At 45.0% G+C, this 24,638-nt stretch overlaps 2 protein-coding genes and 1 long non-coding RNA gene across 3 annotated transcripts in view; 2 read left to right on the top strand and 1 right to left on the bottom strand.

The window, feature by feature from the left end:
* The window catches only part of IGSF22 (immunoglobulin superfamily member 22), a 24,936-nt gene extending 19,817 nt beyond the window's left edge, over window positions 1-5,119 (top strand). Inside the window, 4 exon segments of the mRNA XM_014959929.1 lie at window positions 1,438-1,557; window positions 1,560-1,627; window positions 2,547-2,598; window positions 4,482-5,119. Coding sequence (XP_014815415.1) covers window positions 1,438-1,557; window positions 1,560-1,627; window positions 2,547-2,598; window positions 4,482-4,549 — 308 coding nt within the window. The 3' untranslated portion in view covers window positions 4,550-5,119.
* A 1,168-nt stretch (window positions 5,120-6,287) lies between these two features.
* Window positions 6,288-24,638, bottom strand: part of TMEM86A (transmembrane protein 86A) — a 28,603-nt gene continuing 10,252 nt past the window's right edge. The window contains exons 2-3 of the mRNA XM_014959992.1: window positions 17,388-17,652; window positions 6,288-13,173 (exon numbers count right to left, since the gene is read on the bottom strand). Of these exons, the coding sequence (XP_014815478.1) occupies window positions 12,746-13,173; window positions 17,388-17,652 (693 nt within the window). The 3' untranslated portion in view covers window positions 6,288-12,745. The remainder of the gene's footprint in view (window positions 13,174-17,387; window positions 17,653-24,638) is intronic.
* On the top strand, window positions 12,893-23,860 carry LOC106898651. Its single transcript, XR_001413954.1, has 5 exons — window positions 12,893-13,024; window positions 14,769-14,881; window positions 18,140-18,211; window positions 19,865-20,052; window positions 22,323-23,860. It is a non-coding gene; the product is annotated as an uncharacterized LOC106898651 (long non-coding RNA).

Below are 24,638 nucleotides of genomic sequence, written 5' to 3'. Positions count from 1 at the left end.
TATGTGGATACAAGTTTTTTTTTTTTTTTTTTTTTTTTTTTTTTGCTTTGCCTATGCCTGTCATAATAATATAGTAATATAAAACTCTATATTAATATATATTACCAGACTCTGCATATATTTCTTCAGAAGCCTATCCACATGCTGCTACAAGTCTCCTAATTCCATTAAGAGTAATGAGCAATACATTAAAACAACAAAATAATACATTAATTTCAGTGAAATTCAGTGAAATTAACATGAGTAATTGAGTGTCACACTTCATATTTGTATTTAACAATCAGCCTTTCTTGATCATTGTAACTAGACCATAGGCATGTTACTTTGGTTACGTGTGCAGCTGAGAAAGATCACTTCCATTTATATGGCTGTAGCTGTGTTCTTGTATGGTGGTACTCGAGGCCCGGACCTTAACAGAGTCTAAAATAACTACAGTAACTCCTGTGTAGGTAGGCGAGTATAAAAGAGTAGTAAATGGAGGAAAAGCTAGGTTGGTTGTGCCTTGATAACAGCCTGCCTGTCTTCAGGCAGGACAGCAGGACACAAGCAGATGTGAATTGTTTTCCTATTCTTCATTATAAATGGCAAGTCACAAGGTTTATTTGCAAACCTGGAAAATGGTAGAAAAACTCTGAAGGATGAGGAGGAGATACAGCAGTTTTCTGAGTATGTGATCTCATAAGAGAATTTTGCCATACAGTGCTACTTCTGGAATCCAGTGGATTTACCTGATGGGACCCCATGCCAATGCAAAGGGAGATAATAAAGACTTCAAGAAATGTGTTTAAATACAGGCTGAAAATAGAAGATTTGCATTGGACAACGGAAATTAAATTGCATGTGCAGTTCCCCTTGATTCCCCCAGAGCATTCTGTAGACTATTATTGCCTCAGAGCAATGCCAGCAAAGCAATAAGCCTTTCTTTACAAGATCACCTGCTTTGGTTTATAATTGGGTGTAATTTAATCATGCATTTCTAAAGTGCCTTGGGAGCCAAATATCCAAAAGCGCTTTACAGTTTAATGGTGTTAGTGAGAGAAAGCATCGATATATCCCCATAGAGCAAAAACGTGACACCATATTTACAGATCAAGAAACAAAGAAATTAATTGCTTGCTTACAGTTGCACAGAAGTATGTCGGGAGAATGAGATTTCTGATTCCTTCCTCTCTTGCTTTTCAGTTTGTATTTGTTTACATGAGGGCAATGTGGCGTATTGTTCATTGTTCCTCCTCCCTGAGTTTTACCTGGTGGGAAAGAAGGCTCAGGTCATGAAATGTCATTCCTAAGCTCTTTGGATTTGTAGTCATGCAGGAAAAGATGCTATCTTGGTGCTAGCTCTATGTTTGCATGTGCAACAGACAGTGCAGTGTGAAGCAGCCCATACTGACTCTCTCCTCAGCAGTGTTTTGACTTCAAGGTGAAGCAGTTTCCCAGGAAGGACTGTTTCCCATTGCATCACCGCGCCGAAGAACCACAGTATGAGTCATGGCAATGACTGTGCCACGAGCCGTGCTTTCACCAGTAACCCCCACCCAACAGGGGCACTGTACAAGGGAATATTATCATCACATCCAAGTCTAAGTTGTGGTTCAACTCAACAAGTAGCATCTGTCTGCTTGCAACTGCAAGCTGATCATCTGTGGTAAGTCTGACTTGCAGCCACTGTGATTTGTTGGGGGCAATTCCCTCCAGGCTGAATAATCATAGATTTAATGTCTCCCGAGTATGATTTACACCCTGCTATTTTCCAGGGCACTGTGGATCAGACTTCTCTGGGGTAGTTTGGCTCTCATCCTTGTCCCACAGAGGAAGAAGTTGCTCAGTCTGTAGTTACTTCAGCTGGAGCTGCAAGGGCCACATTGTAAGAACTTACCTTCGTATCCAAAAAGCAGCCTAACTCTGAGTTTGTCTTTCTCTGAAGTCATTGAGATTTGTCTTCAATTGCTTGAAGGCAGTATTGGGTCCCTTAAAATGGGGTATTTTGGTTAGCAGGTCTCATGTATTCCCTAGATGACTCAAAAGCAAATATGTCCATTTTTCAGTCCCTAACCAGGCTTGCCCTGCACTGTGGCATACTTAGCACCTCCAAGGAGTCAACTGATGCATTATGACAACAGTTTTGTGCTTTTTTTTGCAGATACCACAGACACTGCACTGGGTATATCTGTTTTCTTCCTTTGTGAAATGGCAGGATCTGGCCAACATTGTATGAAAGCTAGTAAAAATTTCCAAGCCACAAAAAGGAAGAAAATCAGATATTTTATATTCCTCTCCCCCATCTCTGTTTTTTTCCATGCTGGAAGCACACAGCTTGGTTCCTGCTAACTCAAATTGGACCTATGAGACTGAACACTTCCAGGTGCATGGAGTTAGGTTTTACTAACAGTAACCCCCACCCCACACAGTTTCCCCATGTCACCATACACAAACTTAGAGCTTGCAGAGTGGTCTTACAATATGTTCAGCAGTGTCTTCAAACAGCTGTGTCCTGTGACTTTCATGAGCCTCTGGTAAGCTCACCCTGCTTATGATTGATTAACTAGGGAGCCGTCAAGGTTGAACAAGAGCAGGACCTTTTTGAACAAGAGCAAGAAAGCAAGAATTCTCCATCCTTTTTTCTGTCATGACACTGAAGTATGTTTCCCCCATTCTCCCTTTCCAGGGAAAGGCCCTGGTGCCTCGGGCCCGGTTGGTGTTCCCTTAAAGGGAACAAGAGAGAGACAGTGCCAGACACAGCTTGAAATGAAACTGATACAGCACCAATAATGAGGGACTATATTTGGAAAGATCTTTAAGGTTATTTTTGTCTGTGATCATTGCTTCTGGACAGCCTGCTGACAACTGCTGAGCTCCCCCCAGGGTTTGGTTCTCTCTGCTACTGTGGAAGTAGTTCAGGGTGGGTCAGTGGAGGGAAAGGATGTAACATGCCGGGTTTCCTGCTCTGATTTTCAAGCAGATTCATCTGTCTGTGCATGTGGGATACATGCAACACTTCTTTCACTGAAGCCAACCACTGCCCATCTAAAAGACTGAAAGCAGTTCTTTACCATTTTTTAAGAATTCCTGGTGTTGTTGGATGTCCCGCTTCCCCCGCTCCCTGAAACACTCCTCCCTGAAGCCACAGTTTCAAGCCACAGCTGGAGGACACTTCCCTGGTCCCTACAATCAGCGGGAGCTTTCCCTGGCTTGGCATCACTGCCAGCCAGGCTGGCGTAAGAGGAGCCCTGGCAGTGCTCCTCACCCAGGTTCGGGAGGGCAGGCAGGCCTGAGAGGCACAAGAACAGCTTTCTATCCCCTCAGAGATCTGATTGCTGGGTAGGAGTTACCTTCTGCCTTCCCACACAGAGCTTGTTGAGGTAAGGACTGTTACAGTAGGAACATACCTCTTCAAAGGTATTCAAAGCAACCTGTTTACAAGCAGAGCTGGCTAAGGAACAAGGCTTACAAAAGCACTGTGTGGGTGAGGTACTAATTTATATTCAGATTCCTTAATGGGAGCCTATTTCTGAGGCCTCTTCAGGCTCCTCCTTACCTTGACCTGGGCAGTCTTTCAGGAGGGTCTCTCTGCTGCTCGGCCTATTTGCCGTCAAGTGAGGTGGGAAAGCAAGAGTCAAAATAAGAGGCTGTAAAACTGACTTTAGGAGATAAGGAATTTGTTTCAAATTGAGCTTAACTGCAGTTTTATTCTAGATTTCAGGAACTATATTCTTGCTGATTTTAGTTCTGGAAGAGGAGCAGTTCTGCCTGGAGTCAGGTGCTGTAGGCCAGAGGACATTGTACCTCCTGCAAAAGCTCTTTTAGTTAGGCCAGAACTTGAAACACTTTGTTTAGGGATTTTTTTGAGAGACTGCCTGTGGTGACAGCCTGTCGACGGTTAAAGGAGTAACGAGTGATGAGCAAATTTGCTGATTCAAATAGCTGTGCAGGAGTCTCAGTTGCTGGTTTCTGTGCTGATTACAAGGGAGCTAAACCCCTGTTTCTCAAAGGCCTGTCTCCGCTCCTCTTAATGCATGCTCTTCTCTCTCTCTCTCCTTTAAGGAAGGATGCTCGCACTCTTCTGCTTAGCTATGTTTTCAGTTTTAGCATTTTTCTTAGTATTTGCAAAAAGAAATTGGGCATTGCTCTGCCTCTGACACACAGCAGCACCTTTCCTGCTGTTTTAGCTCAGAAGGGATGAATATAATTTTTCTTAGGCTGGGAGGTGGAAGGTTGCAAAGAACACAAAGCCTGCCAGACCAAAAGGGAATTATTGGAACAGTGATGGATTGAATAAGGGGAAATGAGAACTCCCTAACTTTGAACTATGAAAAGGCCTTAACTGGTCCTATGAAAACTGTGACCAGACAACTTTCTCCTTTATACAGTGGGAAGCTTTATAAAGCTTTTTAGCCAGAACTTTGTGAGACTTCCACTCAAAACATAGGATTTGTTGCAGTAATTATGGCACTTAGTCCTTTTTTCATTTTTTTTTTCTTAAGAAAAAGATGAAACAAGCCTCCTGGACACAGTGACAGAGAGTTTGCAGAAGTCAAAACACAAGATGTAATTAGTGGAACTAGCTCTGCCTGGTCCAGCATGCAGAACAGCATTGCTGTGGCTGTGTAGTTTATCTTTGTGTAGCTCAAAATGCAACTACCCTTGGCTTCTGTAATGGTTGGTTAAACCAGGTGGCAGAGTGGGGCTTCTGCTCAGTAGGGATGCTCCTGATGTTTCTGTCTTCCTTCCCTCTAAGTAATTTCGGACAGCAGGGTGCGGGGTAAAGGTGGTATTTCTAATACCATCTGCTAATGTGTCTTAATGGTAATAAAAGGAGCCGAAGATTGCAGTTCACTCTTCCATGTATCAGTTTGTTTCCACACTGGTCAATGAGAATCCTGTTTCTGAGTTCAAGAGGAGACTTGGGTTCTGTCTCTGTGTCCCCAGATAGCCCAGCAGGACCTCCATGATCATCTAAGCTTCTTAATGTCAGATTGTATATAAACATAGAGTAAGCAATGTATCTGAAGTACTTAAATCCTTTCAATACCAAGAAAGTAAATACAGTCTGCAGCTTTGCAAATGAGGGAGTCACTTTGTGAAAGAGCTAGCTGTAGAAGGTAAAACTTGAGATCCAGAAATGTCCAGGAACTTCACTACTGGTGACCAAGACTAGATAGGGAATTACAGAATATCTGATCCACTGAAGGATCAACAGATTGACAGATAGATAAATACACATAAATATACATTGGTGGTGGTTCTTTTAATTTAGATTGAATACTTCCAGAAGCCAGCTGCTGGAATAAAAGCATAGCAGTGGCCAGCCAGACCAATGCTCAGTCTGGGAATATTTTGCTACCTCTGTTCCATCTGGAGCTAGGAAGGAGGAGTGAGGAAACAGGATGCTCCTCCCAGCAGGCCTCTAGATTTTTGAAAGGAATTGTAAAAGGCCAAATTAAAGAGGAAAGAAGCACCCGCTCTTGCCTGCCATTAACCCCTTTAGGCTGCTTTGAAAAGAATTTGGTATTAATTCTGCCTACTACTGATTCACTCTCAGGAACTACTCCACTTCAGAGGGGAGTGTGAAGAAGTCTCTGTTAAGCCTGTGGGCAGACCCATTTACTGGATTGAGAGGAGTTACACACTCTGTGTTTCTATGCTATAAATCCTTGAAACCTGTTCCACTGGTGACAGATGGCCTGGTTCAGGATTGATGAAACCAGATATCTGTGCCACTGCATCAAACAGCTGAAAGAAATGGCATCAGATCCCCAACCAGAGAAAAATGTCCATACTACCCTACTTTTTTGTCCTGGAAATTCTGCTGGGGCCAGAGGGAAGAGAGACTTGGCCATTTGTCTGGGACTTCTGGGAAGCAAGCAGCCTTCCCAGAGCAATCCTTTGCAGCGAGCTGCCTTCTCCCTGGAAGTATGTACAAACGGCTGTTGTATGCAGCACTGGCTGTAGCAGCAAGAGGCAAGTGTGCTTCAGGGCTCCGCATCCCAGGGCACCCAGGATGTGTTGTGACACAAGCCCAGGTGCCATCGTCCACAGTGGTGTCTGGTTGGTTTGTGTCAGTTGTGCCCTGCAGAGCTGTGGCTGTGTTTCAGGGTTCCCCAGGCAGGAACACTACAGCCGGCTGTGCCAGTGTCAGTCGGCTTTAGTGGGGCGCTGGGTAGGTCCAGGGCAGAGCCACAGAACCCATGGGCCTAAGTGGCAGAAAACTGCCCACCGCAGAGGTTCAGTTGGCTACATACTCCATGCTGAAACTGTCACAGAAACAGAAAATGAGCAAAGAGGCATTGTATCTGCACAGTAAAAATACCCAGTAAATTAATATTTTTAATTGCTGTTACACACAGAAGAAATGAGAAAAAAAAATACATTCCAAATAAAGAATTAAAATAGTAAAATCAGCATAAAAATGAGTTAAGAAAAGATCCCAGATCAAGTGGCTGTACTGCATGTGGTGACCTTTACAATCACGATAAAGGAAGTAAGTGTACAGACTTTCAGACGTGGCAAAGTGCTTGACTCCAAGGGAGAGCAGCTGCTTCAGTCACATCTTTCAATGCACTCTGCCTGGAATGCGTGGGAGAGGGGCTGGAGCGAGAGGCTCACATGGGTACAAGACGTGGAGATTAGTGTTCAGGACAGACCAGTCAGGCAAACTACCGCTTACCCTATGGCATTAGCTTTTTCCTTCCTTCCTTTTTTGTTTGTTTTCTAGTTTTTGGAGTTTTATTTAACAAAGCATCAGGTTCTGCTGGCCTGACCCTACCAGCACGGGGGCCTGGAGCAAGCCTCTCCGGGTGAACTGGGAGCAAGGCTTGGTCCAGCAGGAACCTGCACAAGCAAGAGCTAGATTCATGTGTTTGTACAGATTCAGCACCGTCGCCCAAGGGGCTGGCTTTGGTTTCTTGCTTTTTATCTGTCAGGAAAAGGTTTCTTTTATTTCCTGTTGCTCTCTCCACCTTTTGACTGATCTGAATTGGCCCAGTCGTGCTCCCACTGCAGTCCTGGTGGCTCAGCCCCTGCATCCCTTTTATATGAGACTGGCCTTGTGCTTCAGCCTCACTGCGGAGCCATCACACCACTCCGGCAGCTCATCCTACAGCAGCGTAGTGTCACCACAGAAACAATACAAGCCACAGTAGTTTTGGCAATCCTGCCAACTGGCCACCTTTTTCATTTGTAGTCTATGTAGAGTTGTATATTTTTATTCTTTATAATAAGAGCAAAAATAAAATAACATTAAGAAAATTTCCTCCAAACTAAGAAAACAAAAACCCATCAAACATTTTAAAGAAACCACAAAAATTTGCATTGTGTTTGCTTTTGAGTTCATATTAAGATAAGATTTTACTGCAGCTGCTTCAAAATCATGGTCCATTTCACATGTGCACAGTTCACGTTCCTTGGTGTGTAATTCCTTGCCTTCATTTGTGTTTGTGCAGCAGCTAGTGCTACCAGAACTAAGTCGTTTCTAGCTGTGGTCCAGATTTTAAATCAGTGAACAGTGACATTTTTACACTAGTTGAGAATATGGTGATGATTTAGAGCTGTATTTCTAGATCAACTTCTTTTCTGGGCTCTAGGACTAGTGGTACAAGTACTTCCATCACTACAGAACCTGCTATTTCTTTGACTCAGGTGAAAACAAAGCAATTCAATAAGAATGGACAAACCTTATTGATTCCATCAAGGCTTTCCCTCTCTGCTGATTTTAAAGCCAGTAAAACTTACAATCACAGAAATTAAAGATCCCTTTGCAAGCTGTCCCATGAAACCTAGCTGACCTTCTGCAGAATGAAGGTTGAACAGAATGCCTTCATTTTCTCTTCCAGTCTTTTCAACAGCCATAGCAAGACTGTGACAGCACTGTTTTGGCTGGATTAGATTTATTCTAGCTAACAGTCAGACTGCAAAATTTGGATGCAAGGTTCACATTGAAGAATTTGGTTGAGGCTTTTAGAAGAACTAAAACCCATTTGCAAAACTGAAATTAGAGTTCAGACTTCTAAGCTAAGTCTTCTTCAGAGTTCAGGTGTAGCTGAGCCCATCCTGTTAACCAGTATGAATAAATATTTTGCATTTGCTTTCCATCTGATGCAAATTGAAAAGGCAGTCACACATTCACACGCTTTAAGGGGAGTCCTGCAGATCCCTAAAAGCATTTTTAACACTAAGGTAGGATAATACTTGGGAATTATATAGCACTTTACATCTTCAAAGTGCTGTATGAGCATTAATCCTCACAGCATCATTGTGAGGTAGGTAAGTGCTAACATCCCCTCTTTAGAAAGGGGGTGAGGGCCTGGCCCGCTGCTGTTATAATTTGGCATAGCACTGTCCCTCTGACACTTGTGCCTTTTTACACCAGATAAGGACTTGGCCCCAGAAAATTTAAGTGACTTACCCAAGGCCACAAAAGGAGCAAGCATGGATAAAAGGCAGGAGAAGTACCCAGAAGGACTTCTGTAATGAGAAGTCAGCAACTTCTCATCCTCTTCCAAGAACACAGTTATGATGCCTCTGCTTAAAAGAGCCCCTGTCTGTTTCCAGAAATGAAGCTAAGAGAAAGAGGCACCTGCCACTGAGCTTTACAGTTGCTGTTTGCTTTGATCTGCGTTTTCCAGAACAGGTCCCAAAATTACCATGATAGCAAGCTGAAAACATACAGGTGTTAGTGTCAAACTATGGGACTGGAAAACTTTGAAGAGCTGCTACAAAATTCTGCAAATTTTGTCCTAGGAATTTTATGTACTTGTGTAAAAATATGTCAATTACCTCAACTGATTATAACATGAAACCTTCAGCAATCTAGAAGCTAGCCATGTTAGAGTTATTCTTAAACCAATTGGTCTACAGTTGCCTCAGTATGGAGAAGAAGCCAGGTATTAAGCATGAATACAATTTTCTTGGCAGAGCAGGAGTAAAGCTGTTATAATCCTCTGGCTTTGTTCTTCTCAACCCGCCATTTCTGCAGCAGCTTCACCCTGCTGACATCAGTGTGACCAGCAGAACCCAGAAGCATTACTAGCATTTAAAAGCCAGTTGCAATTAGCATTGTTTCATTGTCTTCATTGAGAGTTCTGTGTGAGGAGGATCTATCTACAGAAAGAAATACAGGGCTGAAACAGATGTGCTACATGGCTTATACATCCAAATAAGGAGCCCAAGAATCTCCAAGAAGGTGATAACAACAGAAAGGAAAGAGAGCAAAAGTAATCGGACCGTGTGTGTAACCTCAAGTGACAATAGATGGGAATTGCAGAGGGGTGTTTGAATACAGCAGTGTGAACAGAACTTAGCAAGCAAAGGACCTGATGCTGCTGGGGCCAGGCACACTACATTCTCTTGGTAATGTCCCTGGGCCAAAGACTGGGTTCTTCTCAAAGACTGTACCCCTGAAAAGGAGAAGAATGGATCAAACCCCACAGTTTTACAGTGAAAAGAGACAAAAAGAAGGTCCACAAAGGCAGTGCCTCAGACAGTTGTGCAATTCCCACTTCCTGTTTGCTCCCTTTCAAAGTGAAGACTGCCCTCGCTGGGGTTGAGGGAACAGTTTTAACCCCAGGAAAAGATATTTAACAGACTGTCAGCAACTGCTTAACATTTCTCAGCATTTATGAAACTCAGAATTGTGTCAAATTCCCAGCTGGTTTCTTCCCAGCAGGAAAGAGCCTCCAGGAAAATGGTCTCATTCAAGTAATATGGATTGAAAGGAGGAATGCAGAGGAGGAGAGAGATTTTGAAGATTGAGAGCCTCAACCGGCAAACCGCTTAGCCAGCCAGGACTCTCCCTGACTTTGTATGCTGAGGGTTCTGCCTCGTGTTCTGGGAAAGCTGAAGCCATTGCAGCACTGAGATAGAGCCAGCATGGCCGGCCAGGATGCTTTCCATCCAAGCCTGCTCCAGGTGAGGAGACAGCAAGTGAACAACAGCCCATGTGGGCTGCACGTGTTTCTGATGTCACAGCTACAGCCATCCAGAGACCTCTGCCACTAGAAACTGCACCTCTGATGGCCAGTGGAGAAGAAAGGGCAGGCCTCCTAATACCACTCAGAAGATCCTTTTCTACAAATATCCAGTGGCTGATGGTGGAGTAGGATAACAAAGCAAGCCACGATGAAAACGCACACAGAAAAGCAACTTGGCCATCTTCGGGACATTGAAGACTACTCATTTCTAGAGGGGAAGAAAAAGATAATCAAAATTCTAACGTCTAAATAAAGGTTACTTTATCACGTGCATTTTCCTCAAAGCAAAGGAAAACTCAGGGTGCAAGGGGCTCCTCTGAAGAACTGCCAACTAAGGATCAAGTGTGTTGGACTGACTCCATGACAAGGACATGTAAACCAGACTGAAATATGCTGTTTGCTGACATGCTGGGAGGACAATGAGGTTCACCCCAAATGCTTAGATTTCCTTTTAGCTGGGTCAGTCTGTTGTAGGAAGACATTTGCAAAAAGTCAAGCTGAGTAACAGCAGGTGACATCTGCAGAGGGCTACACTGCAAGCTTCAAGCTGTGGCCAGGAGATAAGCAATGCTTATGAATGAAGATGTTTTACGGCTCTAACTTCCCTCAGCAGTTTACTCCAGACAGGCCCCGGTGTGCCAGTGAATGGATGCTGACAATATTACACAACAGCATTAAAGGGAAGAGATTACATGGGGCTGTGCTATTTACAATGCTTCCCCTCTCAATAATGCAGCTGACCTTTCTGATCTCTGTCTGAAAAGCAGCAGATGACACCATGGGGTCAGGATGGTTAACCTAGATTTTCGTAATACTGGCTGCATTTGCACTAATGCAGAAGTTGTGGGGAGGCAATGCCTATTCCACACTCTGTCCCACCCCACAGGGCTGGGGAGGAGCAGGAGACCCACTTAACACCTCTCAACACCAAGGGAAAAGCTAGTGGGGTTGGTAGCCTCAGCTGCCCCCTGACCCTGCTGCTCTCCTCGCAAAGAAGAATTTCTTCTCTGCTGACTGTGCCAGGGACTCGTTGCCAGGCTTTCGCCTGGAATGGTCTGGGCATGCTAGGTATGGAGACTGTGGTGATTTTCAGCCCAGAAGGCTGTTCTGGAGGGCTGCCCCTACTGTTCGCTCTGCCCCTGTGAGCCTGTGCAAGGGGCTGTTGGGGCACACGTGGATTTGAGTCGTGCAGTCTGTTTTGGTTGTCCTCATTTGGCTGCAGGTTTGAAGAGGTGCAGAAACCCTCAGTGAGCTTCCTTTGGACACCTGAGTGCACTCATGTCTTAAAACAAGCCATTGGGGGAGCATCTCAGCTCATGGGAGCGGACATAGGACAGACAGAAGGAAGAAGCACATTCAAGATAGTTTCAAACAGAAACAGAGCTTGCTGTTAGATATCCTAAATAAGAGGGGAAAATATACATATGATCACAAATGAACTTAGATACAAATCAGGGCAACTTCTACCTATATCTTTTTAAGAGTGTCTGAAGTCAGAAGTAATCTTGTTTCAGCAGAGTGGCAGATAAACCAACCAAAGAATTTGGATCAGAATTAAGCAGGCTTTCCCAACCCTGATGGCTCTCACATTCTCACTGCATCCATGTGAGTTCGAGAAGGAAGCGGCAGGCACTTCAAGTATACAGGACGATGATTTTCAGGAATCTCTGCTGAAAAGGAGCTTTCCAAAAACAAGTGGTGCAAAGCCGATGGTCTACCACCAGCTGGCAAAACACAAGAACATCAAAATGGTCTTGACAACAGGAAATGCTCACACAAAGATTTCAGAGATACTGCAAGCAGCAGTACTGTAATGGTTAATGAGTAAATAATATATTATTTGCTAGGGTACTGAGGAAGAAAGGCATAATGATTAGACTCCTGTCTGCTGTACTGGACTGGGACGTACATTGGTAAGACACATGCTCAAAGTCCTGCTGTAAAAATCAAAGTTCCTCACGTGCCCATTACATGTCAGCTGTCGCTGGTGGCTGCAGACACCATGTAACTGCGCACAAATGGCAGGGGAGAATGCACTGGCCTGGCTACCTACGTGTCCCTGAAATCCCACCAAACTCCTAGTTCTGCCACATGCAGGCACTTATAGACCTGCCCTGGAGTAGTGATCAGCCGCGATCAAAGCACACAGCTCTGCATGTCAGCACCTCTTACACTGTGCTTGGTGTTTTGCGTTCATTCTGGTTCTGCTCGGGGCTGCCCCACATGCTGTTGCTGACTCCAAATCTCAGCCCTCATCTGGATTTGCTGTGTTTACTCTATCTTCAGGCATCCTTTCAGCAGAGGCAATAGCTCCAATTAGTGTACTAAGTTTGTAATGCACAAAAAGAGATAAACATGGGTTAAATTCATTTTTACCTATGACTTTAGCAGATATCTGTGCCTGTCTGCCTACTTTTGAAAGCAAGTCTTCTAACACAGTGCATGGCCAAACTTCCTTTCCATCAGCCTTCCTCTTCCCAGACATTCAGCATCAGTTTCAAGACTAACAAGTGAAATGCAGTAGTACAGCACTTCCAAGGAGGAAAACGTGAATGAGTAGCTACTGCAGGGACAGTCTAAGCTTTCTGATGTGGACTCCACAGTGAAGTAAGCTGTATTCAGAGAAAGCCATTGAAAAAAAAGCCCCAAAGGTAATGCTTCAAAGAAGCAAAATCAACATCACCAATGTGCCTAGAGAAATGGAGATCTCTCTCAGGGGTGAATGCAGCTACAGCACCTGAGATATAATCCACATTGTTCACAGACTATTGGCACTCCACCTAGCTCCTCTTTCTGGAGTCCTCTTCATCTCTGCTCTCTACAGCTGACAGTGCAATAAGCATTTGGGCTGCATAGTAAGTAGCCATGATGATGAAGCGCGAGTAGGGCACAGGAAAGCAGAACTCGTTAAGTGCAATGGTCAGATCCGACACCATGAACAGCATCGCACCAATGCAGGCCGAGAGCTTGGTCCATGTCCAGAGGTCGTTGCACAGCTGCACACCAGCCACTGCTCGCCAGCCCATGAAGCCAATCAAGGCGATGTAGACAGCTACCAGGTAGGTGAATGGGCCCGAGAGGTAGGAGTACAGGAAGGCATAACAGGAACTGGAAACAAGGCCCATCAACAAGCCAGCTTTGAGGTCCAAAGGCTTCATGCCGAAGGCTGAAGAGTACAGGATGTGTGTGATGGCAAACATCAGCAGACCTGGAAAGAGGCATTGACATAACAAGTGTGACCTTTCATGAGTGACTGGCAGCTGGTAGCAGAAGAAAACACATGGCTAAACTGGGTTTTAAATATACCACAACAAGTACAGGCTTAGATGTCCTTACACTGTTACAACCCTTAACGCTTTCAGTGGTAACCATACTCATCACCTGGGACCATTTTAATATGGAAATCTGTGCATAGGAGATCAGCCTTAGCACCAAGTTCCTGCCCCAAGAAAAAGCCCCAGCACATCTGCAGCCCAGTACAACTCTGTTGTGATGCAAGCCTTTCTGCTGAGGGGCCCGGTGAACTAAGCTGCTGCAGAGGGAACACAGCTTGTTTTTCAGGTGGTTCCTCCTTCCCTGCTTTAGACAGAAGGGTGGGGGCAAGGCAGACCAAAGATCATCCCTTCTAACTATCCAAAGTGTTTTGCTCATAGGTCACGTGAGGAACAGGAAGACTGGAATCACAGCAGTGTAGAAACAAAATGTCAAAAAAGATACCGATCCCTCTGAGCCCAGACATAAAGCCTGACCGTATTTAGCCAGAAACCCAACGGCACTTGGGGACTAAATCTGGCTTCTACTCCATCTCTGCCCATAGCTAGGAGAAACCTAAACTGTAAAGAAGCAGCTGGCATATTTCAGGGACTGCACCAATGTGATGTGCCAACAATTTTATGGCTAATTGCAGGATTCAGATGAACCTTAGCTGGAATCAATCAGTGAAAATAAAATGCCGGCTTCCCTTTGAAGCGCAACACCCCTGAGAAATGCCAGATGTGGGTGTTGGAAGGTACTGCCCATATGTTATTCACTTGCCAGTAATCCATTTGACAAAAAAATGTCACAATGTGTTGGTACAGCTGCTGACTACTAGTTGTCGTGCCAATTGTAGATAATGGGCCCCAAACTGAGTCCAGTTCCTCTGGTTCTCTGGTTCCCAGATCCACACATGGTGCAGCTGCAGGCTGTCCCACTTTATCTTGGCAAGGTTATTAGAGTAGCTGGAAGTTTTCATGCAGCTCAAAAGCGTGAAATGGAGAAAAGGATCTGGGAAGCTGAGTCCTCTAGCAGGACACTATTTTACATGTAAAGCGTGATGCTGTGGTATAAAGGACAGTCACTAAAACCTGCTGCTGGCAAACATTTCTTCATCCTAATACTCTTGTGTTGGGGCAGCTCAAATAAGGGTCTCCCTGCCTTTGAAGAGGACCAGACTGGACATCTACTGAAAGCTCAGCCATGGTGGGTGCCCCACAGGAGGGAGGGGGCTAGTGGGGATCTGGTCTGCAGGGTGAAGCTGAAGAAAATGGTCAGTGTGAAGGGGAAGAAAGAGACTTGCGAATAAAGGAAACGAGAAGTTGGTATTTCACAGAGCTATCATTGGGCAAAGCACTGAGGAAACTGAGGAGGGATTTCGGATGAGAGCTGTTCATAGTGTTATAGTGCAGGAAAGGTTAGAGCCTGCGGGGCAGTAAGGAGAAGGTGGTTACTTCGCCCTAGCAGTGAGGAGTGTTTTTTCCTTCAATGGCATTATAGGGATAGTTCTGGGATGGGGAACTGAAGAATGTGTTGTCCTTCATGCAGGCAGCTGGAAACGAGGAGGAGAAGATATGGCAGCCAAACAGAAGCCCAGTAAGGCAGGAGGAGTTTTGTGATACGTGGTGAGGCTGGTCACCAAGAAGAGAGTCAGCTCCCAGGTTTGCTTGTTCAATGCCTACAAATCAAACCAGGAACTGGGGAAACCTGTGATGGCCGCATGGGGAGGGGGGTGCATTTCTCTTGCATTTCTTTTGCATTTCTCAGCCTTTGGCTCAACCCTCACAACCGCATCAGGCAGATCAGCCCTTCTCTGTTCACTTCCTTCCCCCTCCATGCCCCTGGAGTTTCCCCTCAGGGTGGCAGTAAATCATTTTTGTTAGTCCCTGTCTTCTTCACCAAATGCATAAATTGTTTCTAAGTGCCTAAAGGATCTTCTACATGCAGTAAGACACTAGACAGAAGTTAGTGTATTATTAGTGGAGCAGCAAAATAGAAACAGCAAAAATGAAAAAAAGTCAAGTGTGCCAGCAGTAGGTTCCCAGGCTCTCACTTCCCTATAAAGTAATGAACAAATGTCCTTTTATAAACTCATTGTCTCAAAAGCTATTCAAATCAGATCAGTTCCCAACCCTTTTTTTTCAGCCTGAAAGACAAAGAAATTGAACAGAAAGTACGTTTTTATCTAGTATTTCCTCTTATTCTCCTGAAATTTTAAATTCCCACAAACAATGATGTCAAAAGGTTGAATATTGTCAGTTGTCAACAACAGCAGCCTGCTAAGTTTTAAATAGGAGAAAATACATTTTGCAGGAGAGGTGAAGGATGAAGTGTGGTGGTACACTTTATTTGCTAACAAATAACAATAACTGAAACACAAATGTTAACACCTCACTATGGAAGATGGTAGGCATGGACCAAGGCAGGCAGAAGACAGCCAGGATGAAGGCTGAGATTTTCAAAATGCTCCAAGAGAGCTTTTCTTCTCCTTAAGAAGAAAAATGTGTCTAAACCCACAAAGCAGCACTTCTCACAATGCTAATTGTGAGACTAGGGTTGAAAATGCAACTTATTTGCAGATTAAAACACATTAACCAGACACTGAGTTGCTGTGACTGGTTGACCCGTCTCTAGTGCTCGGTTGAAGAGCAAACTGGGAGATATCCCAGCTACATGGGAATGGAGAAGCTCAGAACAGTCCATGTACAAAAACAGTCATGGTGAGAATCAGGCCTTGAATGTTTTCCAAGCCACAGCTCAAGGAGCAACTCCAGGAGGCAAAACAGAAACACAAGCAGTGGGGCTGAGGCGACCTACGCTGAGGTGGGTACCCCTGTTAGGAGGAGGTCCGTTGGTGGGAATGCCAACACTCAGCACAGAGGCGATGGCACCCCAAGAGAAGGCTGAAGCTCCTCAGCAATATGCCCAAGGTTTAGCCAGATAGATCCAATCCTCAGGGCCTAATCTAAACCCCACCAAAACCAGTAAATATTTTTACATGAACTTTTAATGAGATTGGGATAAACCCTTGGGAAGCAGGATTAAAACTAGATTCAGAGTATTTGGCCTTTCATATCTGGCATTGCACACACTTCCCTCTCATAAAGAAAAAGCTGGTGGGAATCCTAGAATAAATCTAAATACTGACCTCATGAGAGGGGCAAAAAATAAGCCTTTGACTTTCAGAGCCGACAACAGCACAACTCAGAAAAGTTCCCTCATCTCATCACGTTTTCCAGTGGGACAGTCTCAGCAGCCAGTTAATGGTGGGTGTTAAGTGAGATCCCTGTGCCGGTTAAATTAACTTTGGAAACTCCACCAGTCAGTTTAGTGAAAGACTCAACTGCTGCTGATTTCTTGTGACAGGCCGAGGCCAGGGAGAGTGTCGCTGCAGGCAGGTTCAACATGGTTTTAAATTATTAATCTAAACCATTATGTTCTAGTCTGCAAGCTCACAAAATAAAACAAGCTTGTTTTGCTCTGAGAGATGTGGATCTTGTTGTAGAAAAGACAGGCCATTGTGGTAAGGTTTGTCCTTGATTCACCATAATTTACAGGTCTTGCAAAACAGACATGTCTTGTACAACAGGCTGCATGATTCATACTGATGAACCTGCAATTAGGACAAGATTCCTGATGCTTTGGTTTCTAGCATCCACTTAAACACCTCCCCCAGGCTACAGCCTTGTCTGTCAAAACATAAGGGTCCTCTCCACCTGTTTTTCACTGAGGGCCTTTGCACCATGTGTCCTATTTCTGATCCTTGTAGCAAAGGATTGACAGATCTCCCTGCGGAGAGATAGGAGGTAGATTCTTCCTGTAGCTTCATGGGAGCTGCCAAGTGCCATGAGCATTTCTCCCCGAGGGATTCTGCCCCTGCCACCTTCCCAGCCCCAACCAGCTGAGATGTTGTGACCACGTGCCAGGAAACCAAATCTGCCCCATCTAACCTCAAGAGAAGCTCAAGAGAAGGACTCATCCATGGTGTGATTTCTGTGGTGACTTCTAACCATGATGGATTTTAGTCAAGGGATGAGTGTTTCCCACTACCCGAGGGCTTAAGCTGTACATGAATAAACAAAACATGTGGCCCAGCAACTCATTACTAAATAAAGAGGGTAACAGCTGGACACTATGGCATCCCTTTAGGACTGACACCACACTCACCATGAATGAAGTATCCCTGTTCCTGCCAGATGAGAAAGGCGTCTCCCACTGCCGAGAATATGAGTCCCGCTAGGATGCGGCTGGCGCTCCGGTGTGACACTAAGAAGTTAATTCCATGAGCCAGAAGGAATACCCACAGGCAGAAGATGGGCAGACATTTGATGAGGGCACTGAACCAGGAGGGGCTGGAAGTTGGCAGCCAGAGGACAAAATAGACACAAGTGGCTTTAAAGAAGGGCACCAGTTTGGGGCCTTCACTCTTCACCTAAAAGAAACAAACATTAAAAAAAAAGATAAATTAATATGATCATCAGAAGCATCAGTGGAATAAACTGGATAACAGCACTGTCTCCTTCCTTTTGAAAGCTGCTCTTTCATGCATACTGTCAGCTAGCAGCATTTCTACCCTGAGAAAGGCTGGTTGAACTTGATCATGATCATCAGCCTAGACCTTTGTGACCCTCTCTGCTGAAAAACCTTCTTGGCTAGCAGGAGAGGTTTTGGGCGGTGGAGGTGGAGGAAGTATTAGATACATTTTCTCTTTATATGTTCTACTGAAAACAATTATGCCATCAGTCAGACTCCTCTGAAGGCTCTCGCCAGCTGTCTTATGTTTAGACTAATCCCTTTTATACACCTCCTTTCCTGCACTCCCCAGGAATATCCCAGCAGCAAACAAACTCTTATTTTAGCCAGCTGCAGATCACCCTAAGGATATAACCTCTCTTCTAACCCATTCTCTCTCCTGCCAGGTAGCCTCATGCCTGGAGCTTGCTGTTGGCCATCACCACATGACTCCAAAACCCATCACATCAGCCTCACAGGTGAGGGTGTAATTTCCTCAGCTGACTAACATCAACATCAATCACGTGTTGCTTTGTTCTAGCATTAGACTAATAATACACTTCCCATATTGCATGAAATGTTTTGACTCAGGGCTTTACTGTGTAAATCCAGACACAAAAATGCAGCATGAGCACTAGGCGACTCATAACAAAGCCCCAGCAGAGGCAGGGCACAGAGCTACAGACTCCACAAGCTGGGCCTGCTCTTAATACACACTTAGCTGAGACCACTCTGGACAGTGATAAGATACATATAGTCTTCACCTGCCCTCCTCTGGAGACTTCTGAATTTTAGTGCAGGTGGGGACAACCCTGTATGAGAAAAAAAACTATGTTTTTGTTTTCTCCTGGAGTGCAGCTGAGGGTCAAAACAAGCAGTAAAGGAAAAGACTGACTGTTTCACACGCCTGCCTGAGCTATGTCCTGGGGTCTTTTAGGGGACCTGTCTTCTCCTGCAGCTAGGTCAGCACAACTTCCAGAGCTCCTCTGAAAGCAGGGGTTCACTCTCAGTCTTCTCATTTCTTTGGTCAAGCAACATTTAGTTGCTCAGTATCACAACAACTTCCCACTACCCATGGCCAAAGCACACACAGGCCTTATGCACTGGAGGAGGACAGAGGGGAAAATTAGAGGCATTGGAGCTGGGTTCACACTGCAAAGTCCATCAAAATCTGAACATCCATGTATGACATTCTGGGGTTGCTTATCTCATGCAAGGAGCCCATGCTTCAAAAACCTGCAAAAGAAACATTGAGGTTTTTTTCCAAATCACTCGGCCCTATTTCTGTTTCCTGCATCACAGGACATTGCCATCACACAAAACCAGTGTGTGTCTTCCTTTGATGCAATGTGCCTTGGTGCAGATACCTAGAACAGCTGAAGACCGAATATCTCCGGGCTTACAGTGCTCAGTTAATAAAACCTAAACTCATCAAAGTACAGGCACTTTTATAGACACAAGCAAAGGGAGTCAGGTGAAGCCAGAGGCAGTGGAGGGCATCTTCGCATGCAGTGTCTAAAAAGGGAATGCAATCTCTGAAGCAGCAAGACCATAAATAAAGGGCATCCCAAGAAGACAGTGCTTTCAAAATTGTTCCCACATCTGATGGAAATTTCCCCAGCATATCAGCACTTTCTTACCAGTAAGGTATTTCATTATTCTTGTATACATTATTCATAGGCTATTGCCAACACAATTTTTAAACACTCCATTAAACAACCAGGCTACACAATTCGCTCACAAAAGGACATCAGCGAGCCGTTAACTTTCTTGTATTACATAGGGAGCCTGTCATGAGTCCTCTACTTAGGCTGTCTAAATTAATCACCATTTACCACTTCTTGTCTATATTCCTTGGGAGAATTCTAGCAGCCAATAACAAATGAACTTGAAATAAAAGTCATAAAAGCCCACATAGTTTTATAGCACCAGGGATGCCTGGAAACTATCAAGTATCTTAGGTGGAAGAGTGCAGCCAAACTTCACCCTCCTTCAGACCCAGCACCTTGCCCTTCTGAAGTGACACATCAGGCTCAGACTATCCAAAGCCATTGCCCAGCTCCAGCTCTGTCTCCTCCCTTTCTGACTCTTTTTTATTAAAAATTTAGTTGATCACATTCATCCTCTCACAGTTGCAGGCAACAGATGACAGCACTTCTGGAAGGGTTTCCTCTTCCACACCAGTTGTGGAGGATCCCCACCATGCCGCAACAAGCCTGAGATCTTCAGCGTGGAAAACTAACAACCTCCAGAGCTACAAAGTGGAAAAGAATTCGCAGCATCAACAGTGCTCCAGTTGCTTGTCACAGTCTCAGCTAAGGTAGGTGGCTTTGTACCTCTGAAGACAAAAGTTATGCTGAAAGATATAGCTCAAGTTCAGCCTTGCTTGCAACGCATCACAGAGGCACTGTTAGAAGCATACAGGAGAGTATCTGGGTTAATAAACACAGGAAGTTTTATTTAATACCTCATATTAAAAGAAAAACACCTGCTAGGAGCAGTTACCATTACAGTCACAGCTTGCCCTCCCCTGTGTGCATGCATGATGAGACAGGTTTTAATTACACTTGTCATTTTCCCCAGGAACCTTGCCTTACTGAATATGAGATAGGCACTTGTGCAGAAAGATTATGTTTGCTTGGTAATCTTAAAATTACCATTTCTTAATATTTGAACGTGAATTTTCCAAGCCCAGCCAGCATTATTTCCACCCTAATAATTAAAGAATTTTTAAGGCATAAGAAGTCAGATTCCAGTCTCAGTTACTCACCCATAACCCTGGAATTTACAGTGTTATGGAGTCCTCATATAAGAATAACCTCTATATCTAGAAGGACTACGGGCTTCTCATCATTAACACTTTATTCCTTTAAACTTTTTCTACAAGTATACCTAAAATGAGTGCTTTCCAAACACACCCTTGCCCATTACTGAATGCTGCAGCTCAGTGGAGCTCCTGTTATGGCTTTGACCAAAATGAGTGCCCCATAAGGGACACCACTTGCTAAGACAGAGGTACCTGCGCAGTTCAGGGCTGGGCAGGACATCTTGCTGGGATGGCGTGGCACTGGAAAGACTTGGAAGAAATCTCCTACGAAAAATGGAGGCAACCATAGGGTGAGGCTGGGGGATTGCCCTCTGTTTGGACATGTGGTTGAGGCTTGGGAAGAGGTGATGGGGCAACTTGCCACCTGGAGGACAAGTCAAGGCTGGTATTGGGAAACTGTGTACTAGCATGAGTGGAGGCTGTGGCCTGAGGAAATCCAAGCATATAATCCATGACTGGACTTGCCTGTACCTCAGGGAAGGGAACATTATTTCTTGGCTGCACGGAAAAATTGCATCAAACCATCCATCTCCTTTGCACCTGTGTCTCAGAGGTGGAATATGAGACGGGGCTGTGCCACGATGTTTGAAAAGGAAACACTTCATGCAGATGGCAAGATCTTTTTGCTAAAGCACATGATTGTCATGGCTTTAAACTGGGTTTTTCCATTTTGTTGCAAATTCTGTTGTATATTTCTTCCCACTTCTTTTCTTCTGCCACTGCTAATTTACTCTGTGCTGAAATGCACAACCAAAAACATCTTGAATACAATGACAAGGCAGTATTTCCACATTTTTGTAAACTGAGCATAATTTTGGACATTTTCTCCACCACTATACTACTAAGTTACTTAGAGCCTTTGAAAACTAGTTCAAATTGCTGTAAAGGCACCATGTCTGTAACTGGAATTACAGTGAAAGTATTGTTTCTTAAATTACCTGTATCCAACTAAATCCAATGAAACCCTCCAAGACTTAGGCAGACTAGAAGCAAGTTGTGTCCTGGCTCTCACCAAGAAATTTTGGACCAAATCTCCAGAGGTCCCTTCCAACCTCAACCTTTCTGTGATCTTCGAACAGAACACGGTATTGGCACATGCAGCGCCCTGGAGGCTCAGGGCATGGATATCCACCTCCCTGCTACAGATTCATAGGTTTACAGTATCCCTTCTTGTTTTGTCTGTTCTCATTCTGCTCCAATTTGAAATATTGCTCATTTCCTTGTTGCTGTTGTTCAACAGTGAACAGATGACACTATCACACAAGTATTGCAACCATGCTGTGATTTGTTGGTGGTGCAAGATGTTTTGAGAGGACAGTCTTGAGAGACCGAGTCTTGAAGAACTAACTCTGAGTAATAAGGACTAACAGAAAGTTCCCAATGTGCAAAATACAAGATGTAGCACACAAAGATGACCAAAAGCTTCATACAACAGGTCCTAAGCTATACTGGCAAATTAGTTGTTTGTTACACCCCAAGAACCCACAGATCTCTGCTGGATGATCTCTTCTTGCACCTCCTCACTACACAGCACTAGGAGATGCTCATGATTCATGTCTGTATAAAACAATATTCACTACGGAGTATGACCTGGGGAACATCTATGCTGCTCCTCAGCAGCACAGTCAGCCAGTTCCGACTGCTGCAGGCACATAACTGAGCCAAAAAATGTAAAGCTGGCTCCTCTGCCCCAGAATAAGCTGCATCCACAGAGAAATGGCTACATTTGTAAGACAGTGCTCTGATTTTCTTTAACATTTTAGAGTCAGTTGTCTGTATCAACATTACAAGTGGGATGAAGAAAATCCAGCTGCCACCAGGAGGGAGACACCTTGCGCCTGAGGTATAGAGGAATGTCAGAAGCTTGTTGCTTTGAAATGCTGAAGTTGGACAAAGTTCACTGTCCCTAAGCCTCGCACTGGTCCCAGGAAACAATGTGGAATATCAAATAATGCTCTTCTCTCCACAAGTCCCCTAAATCAGCCTGCACAGAAAATGAGTATATAGCCTCTTCCAGACACCAGCTGTGTGCCAACCTGCTGTGGGGATATGGCACACGCCCACTGGGCTGTAAAATGCTGCTTTCCAGGAAAAGTGTTTTAAAAATAATACCCTAGCTATTCCACTGAGCAACACTTGAGCTTGACTGTGTGTACTGGCCAAAAAAAGCTGGGCCGCTGTCCTCCACCCATCCCTCCTAGTGACCTTGGCTGGCAAAGTACCATTCTGTGTACCCATGGCTCCGCTCTTTCTTCTGGCTTTTGGCATCTTACATCGTGGATCCTGCCTTCGTTCTGCCCTACCGTGACAATAGCTCTTACCCCCAGTTGTGCGCCGATAAATATTTTTGTGGCTTTTGTTGCCATGTATTATGCTGCCACTGCAAGCCCAAAGCTTGTGTTTCTCATTCCCCAGAATATGTGGCTCTTCACAAGGCACTGATGATCCTCTGTGCAGTCTGAGTCACAGAGGGAGAGCTGCTTCAGCCTGGGGATGGACCAAAGTTAGGATAAAGTATATGTATGTGCAACAGGCTCTCATCTACAGAACAACAGGAAACCAACACAATTCCCCATTAGGTTGAGCCTACGGAACACCCATCTTTGTCCTTAACCAAAATGAGTAGACCATAAGAAGCCCGTGTGTGCACATATCCTAGCCAGAGGCAGCTGATTTTCCCCCAAATTCAATGACCCACCAGCTTTTGCTGAATGAAGGAGGAACATAGCAATGCTGGCCAATTCCTGGCCATGAACCTGCATGAGCTGACTGCAAAGCCATCATCCTCCTGGGTTTGCCTGCAAGTTCCCACCTTTGCTCAGATGGTGCAACATCAAGCCTTCTGAATGTGTACACACTGAAACTGATATAAAAGAGGGAAATTTTAAGCAGGGGGACCGATGTGTGTGTAATAGGGAGGATTCTGCTGTTTGGTACTCCAGTTCACCATTTACATCTTCCCTATCCTTGGTGGATGCAGGGGCCATCACAAAGACCAGCCCTGGCATGGGCCCCTGCCTGGGCACAGAGCAAAGGCCCCAGCGGCCACTTTGGCCGCTTAGCTCTCCATCCCTCCTGGGTGGCTTGCAGAGGTGGGAGAGGAGGAGACAGATGAGATGTAAAGGGACCAGCCAGCTAGTGCTTTTCACTCCACAGGGTTGCTGAAACATTAGGGCTGGCTGGGAGAGTCCTAACTGGTACACTCTGGCGAGCGTAGGTGAGTGCAAAGCACTTCACCTCCAACTCTGCTCTCCTGCAGGAGCAAACATGCTCTTGGGGGGTAACCGAATGCCTTTTGTCAAGGAAGGCACTGGCTCATGCATGCCCCAAGTTGTTCCCTAATAAAATTCTGAGAAAAAGTGCTTGTTTATGGAGGGTGGTGAAGTTACTGAACCAGCCAATCAACCTGCCTGAAATACTGTGTTGGTGCAACATATTTGTGCAATTAATAAGAGGGTTTATGTTTGTGTTGGAGGTACCATGGACCAGGCATCCAAGGCAGGTGGCTCCCAAACAGGCTCCACATGCTTTAGGGAATTCAGGGTGATAGATAAACCCTCCTCCCCTCAAGCGGAGACAAGACCATAGAGGCTTCATCTAAAACAGGCTTGTAAAACAGTTAATAAATCACCCAGAGGACGGTACATGACTTGCCTTTGGGAGAATGTGCGTGCTGATAATCCTCTGTCCCCATTATGCCATGCAATGAGTCTTGCCAGGCCTTGTGGTACTTACTTTATTGCAGCTACTGGCACCCCCCAGCGCAACTCAGGGCCTCCAGTTCTCCAGCAAGGGTAGTGCAGTGAAACTCGGCTCATGCTCAGGTATCCAGTCAGACCTGTCCCTGAGTGGTCAAAAAATCCCAGTTCTGTCTGACAAGAGAGCCTCCATCATTCAGCACAAGTCAGAAGTAACAGAGCTTGGCCTGAACACTTCCCACCTGCAAAAGGACCATCCTCCAAGCTCAGCCACATGTGGCAGGAGCAGTGGGTCCAAAGCACCTATTTCACCTCCATTCTCTTCAACTCCTTCTGCAAAATAGGGCTGGTTTGTTGGCTTCCCTCATCCCTCCCTCTACC

Source organism: Calidris pugnax, unplaced genomic scaffold (genome assembly GCF_001431845.1).
Source record: "Calidris pugnax isolate Ruff unplaced genomic scaffold, ASM143184v1 scaffold435, whole genome shotgun sequence".
Taxonomy (NCBI): Eukaryota; Metazoa; Chordata; class Aves; order Charadriiformes; family Scolopacidae; genus Calidris; species Calidris pugnax.
The sequence above is the reverse complement of the archived record's forward strand: the minus strand, read 5'-3'. Positions and strand labels throughout refer to the sequence as shown.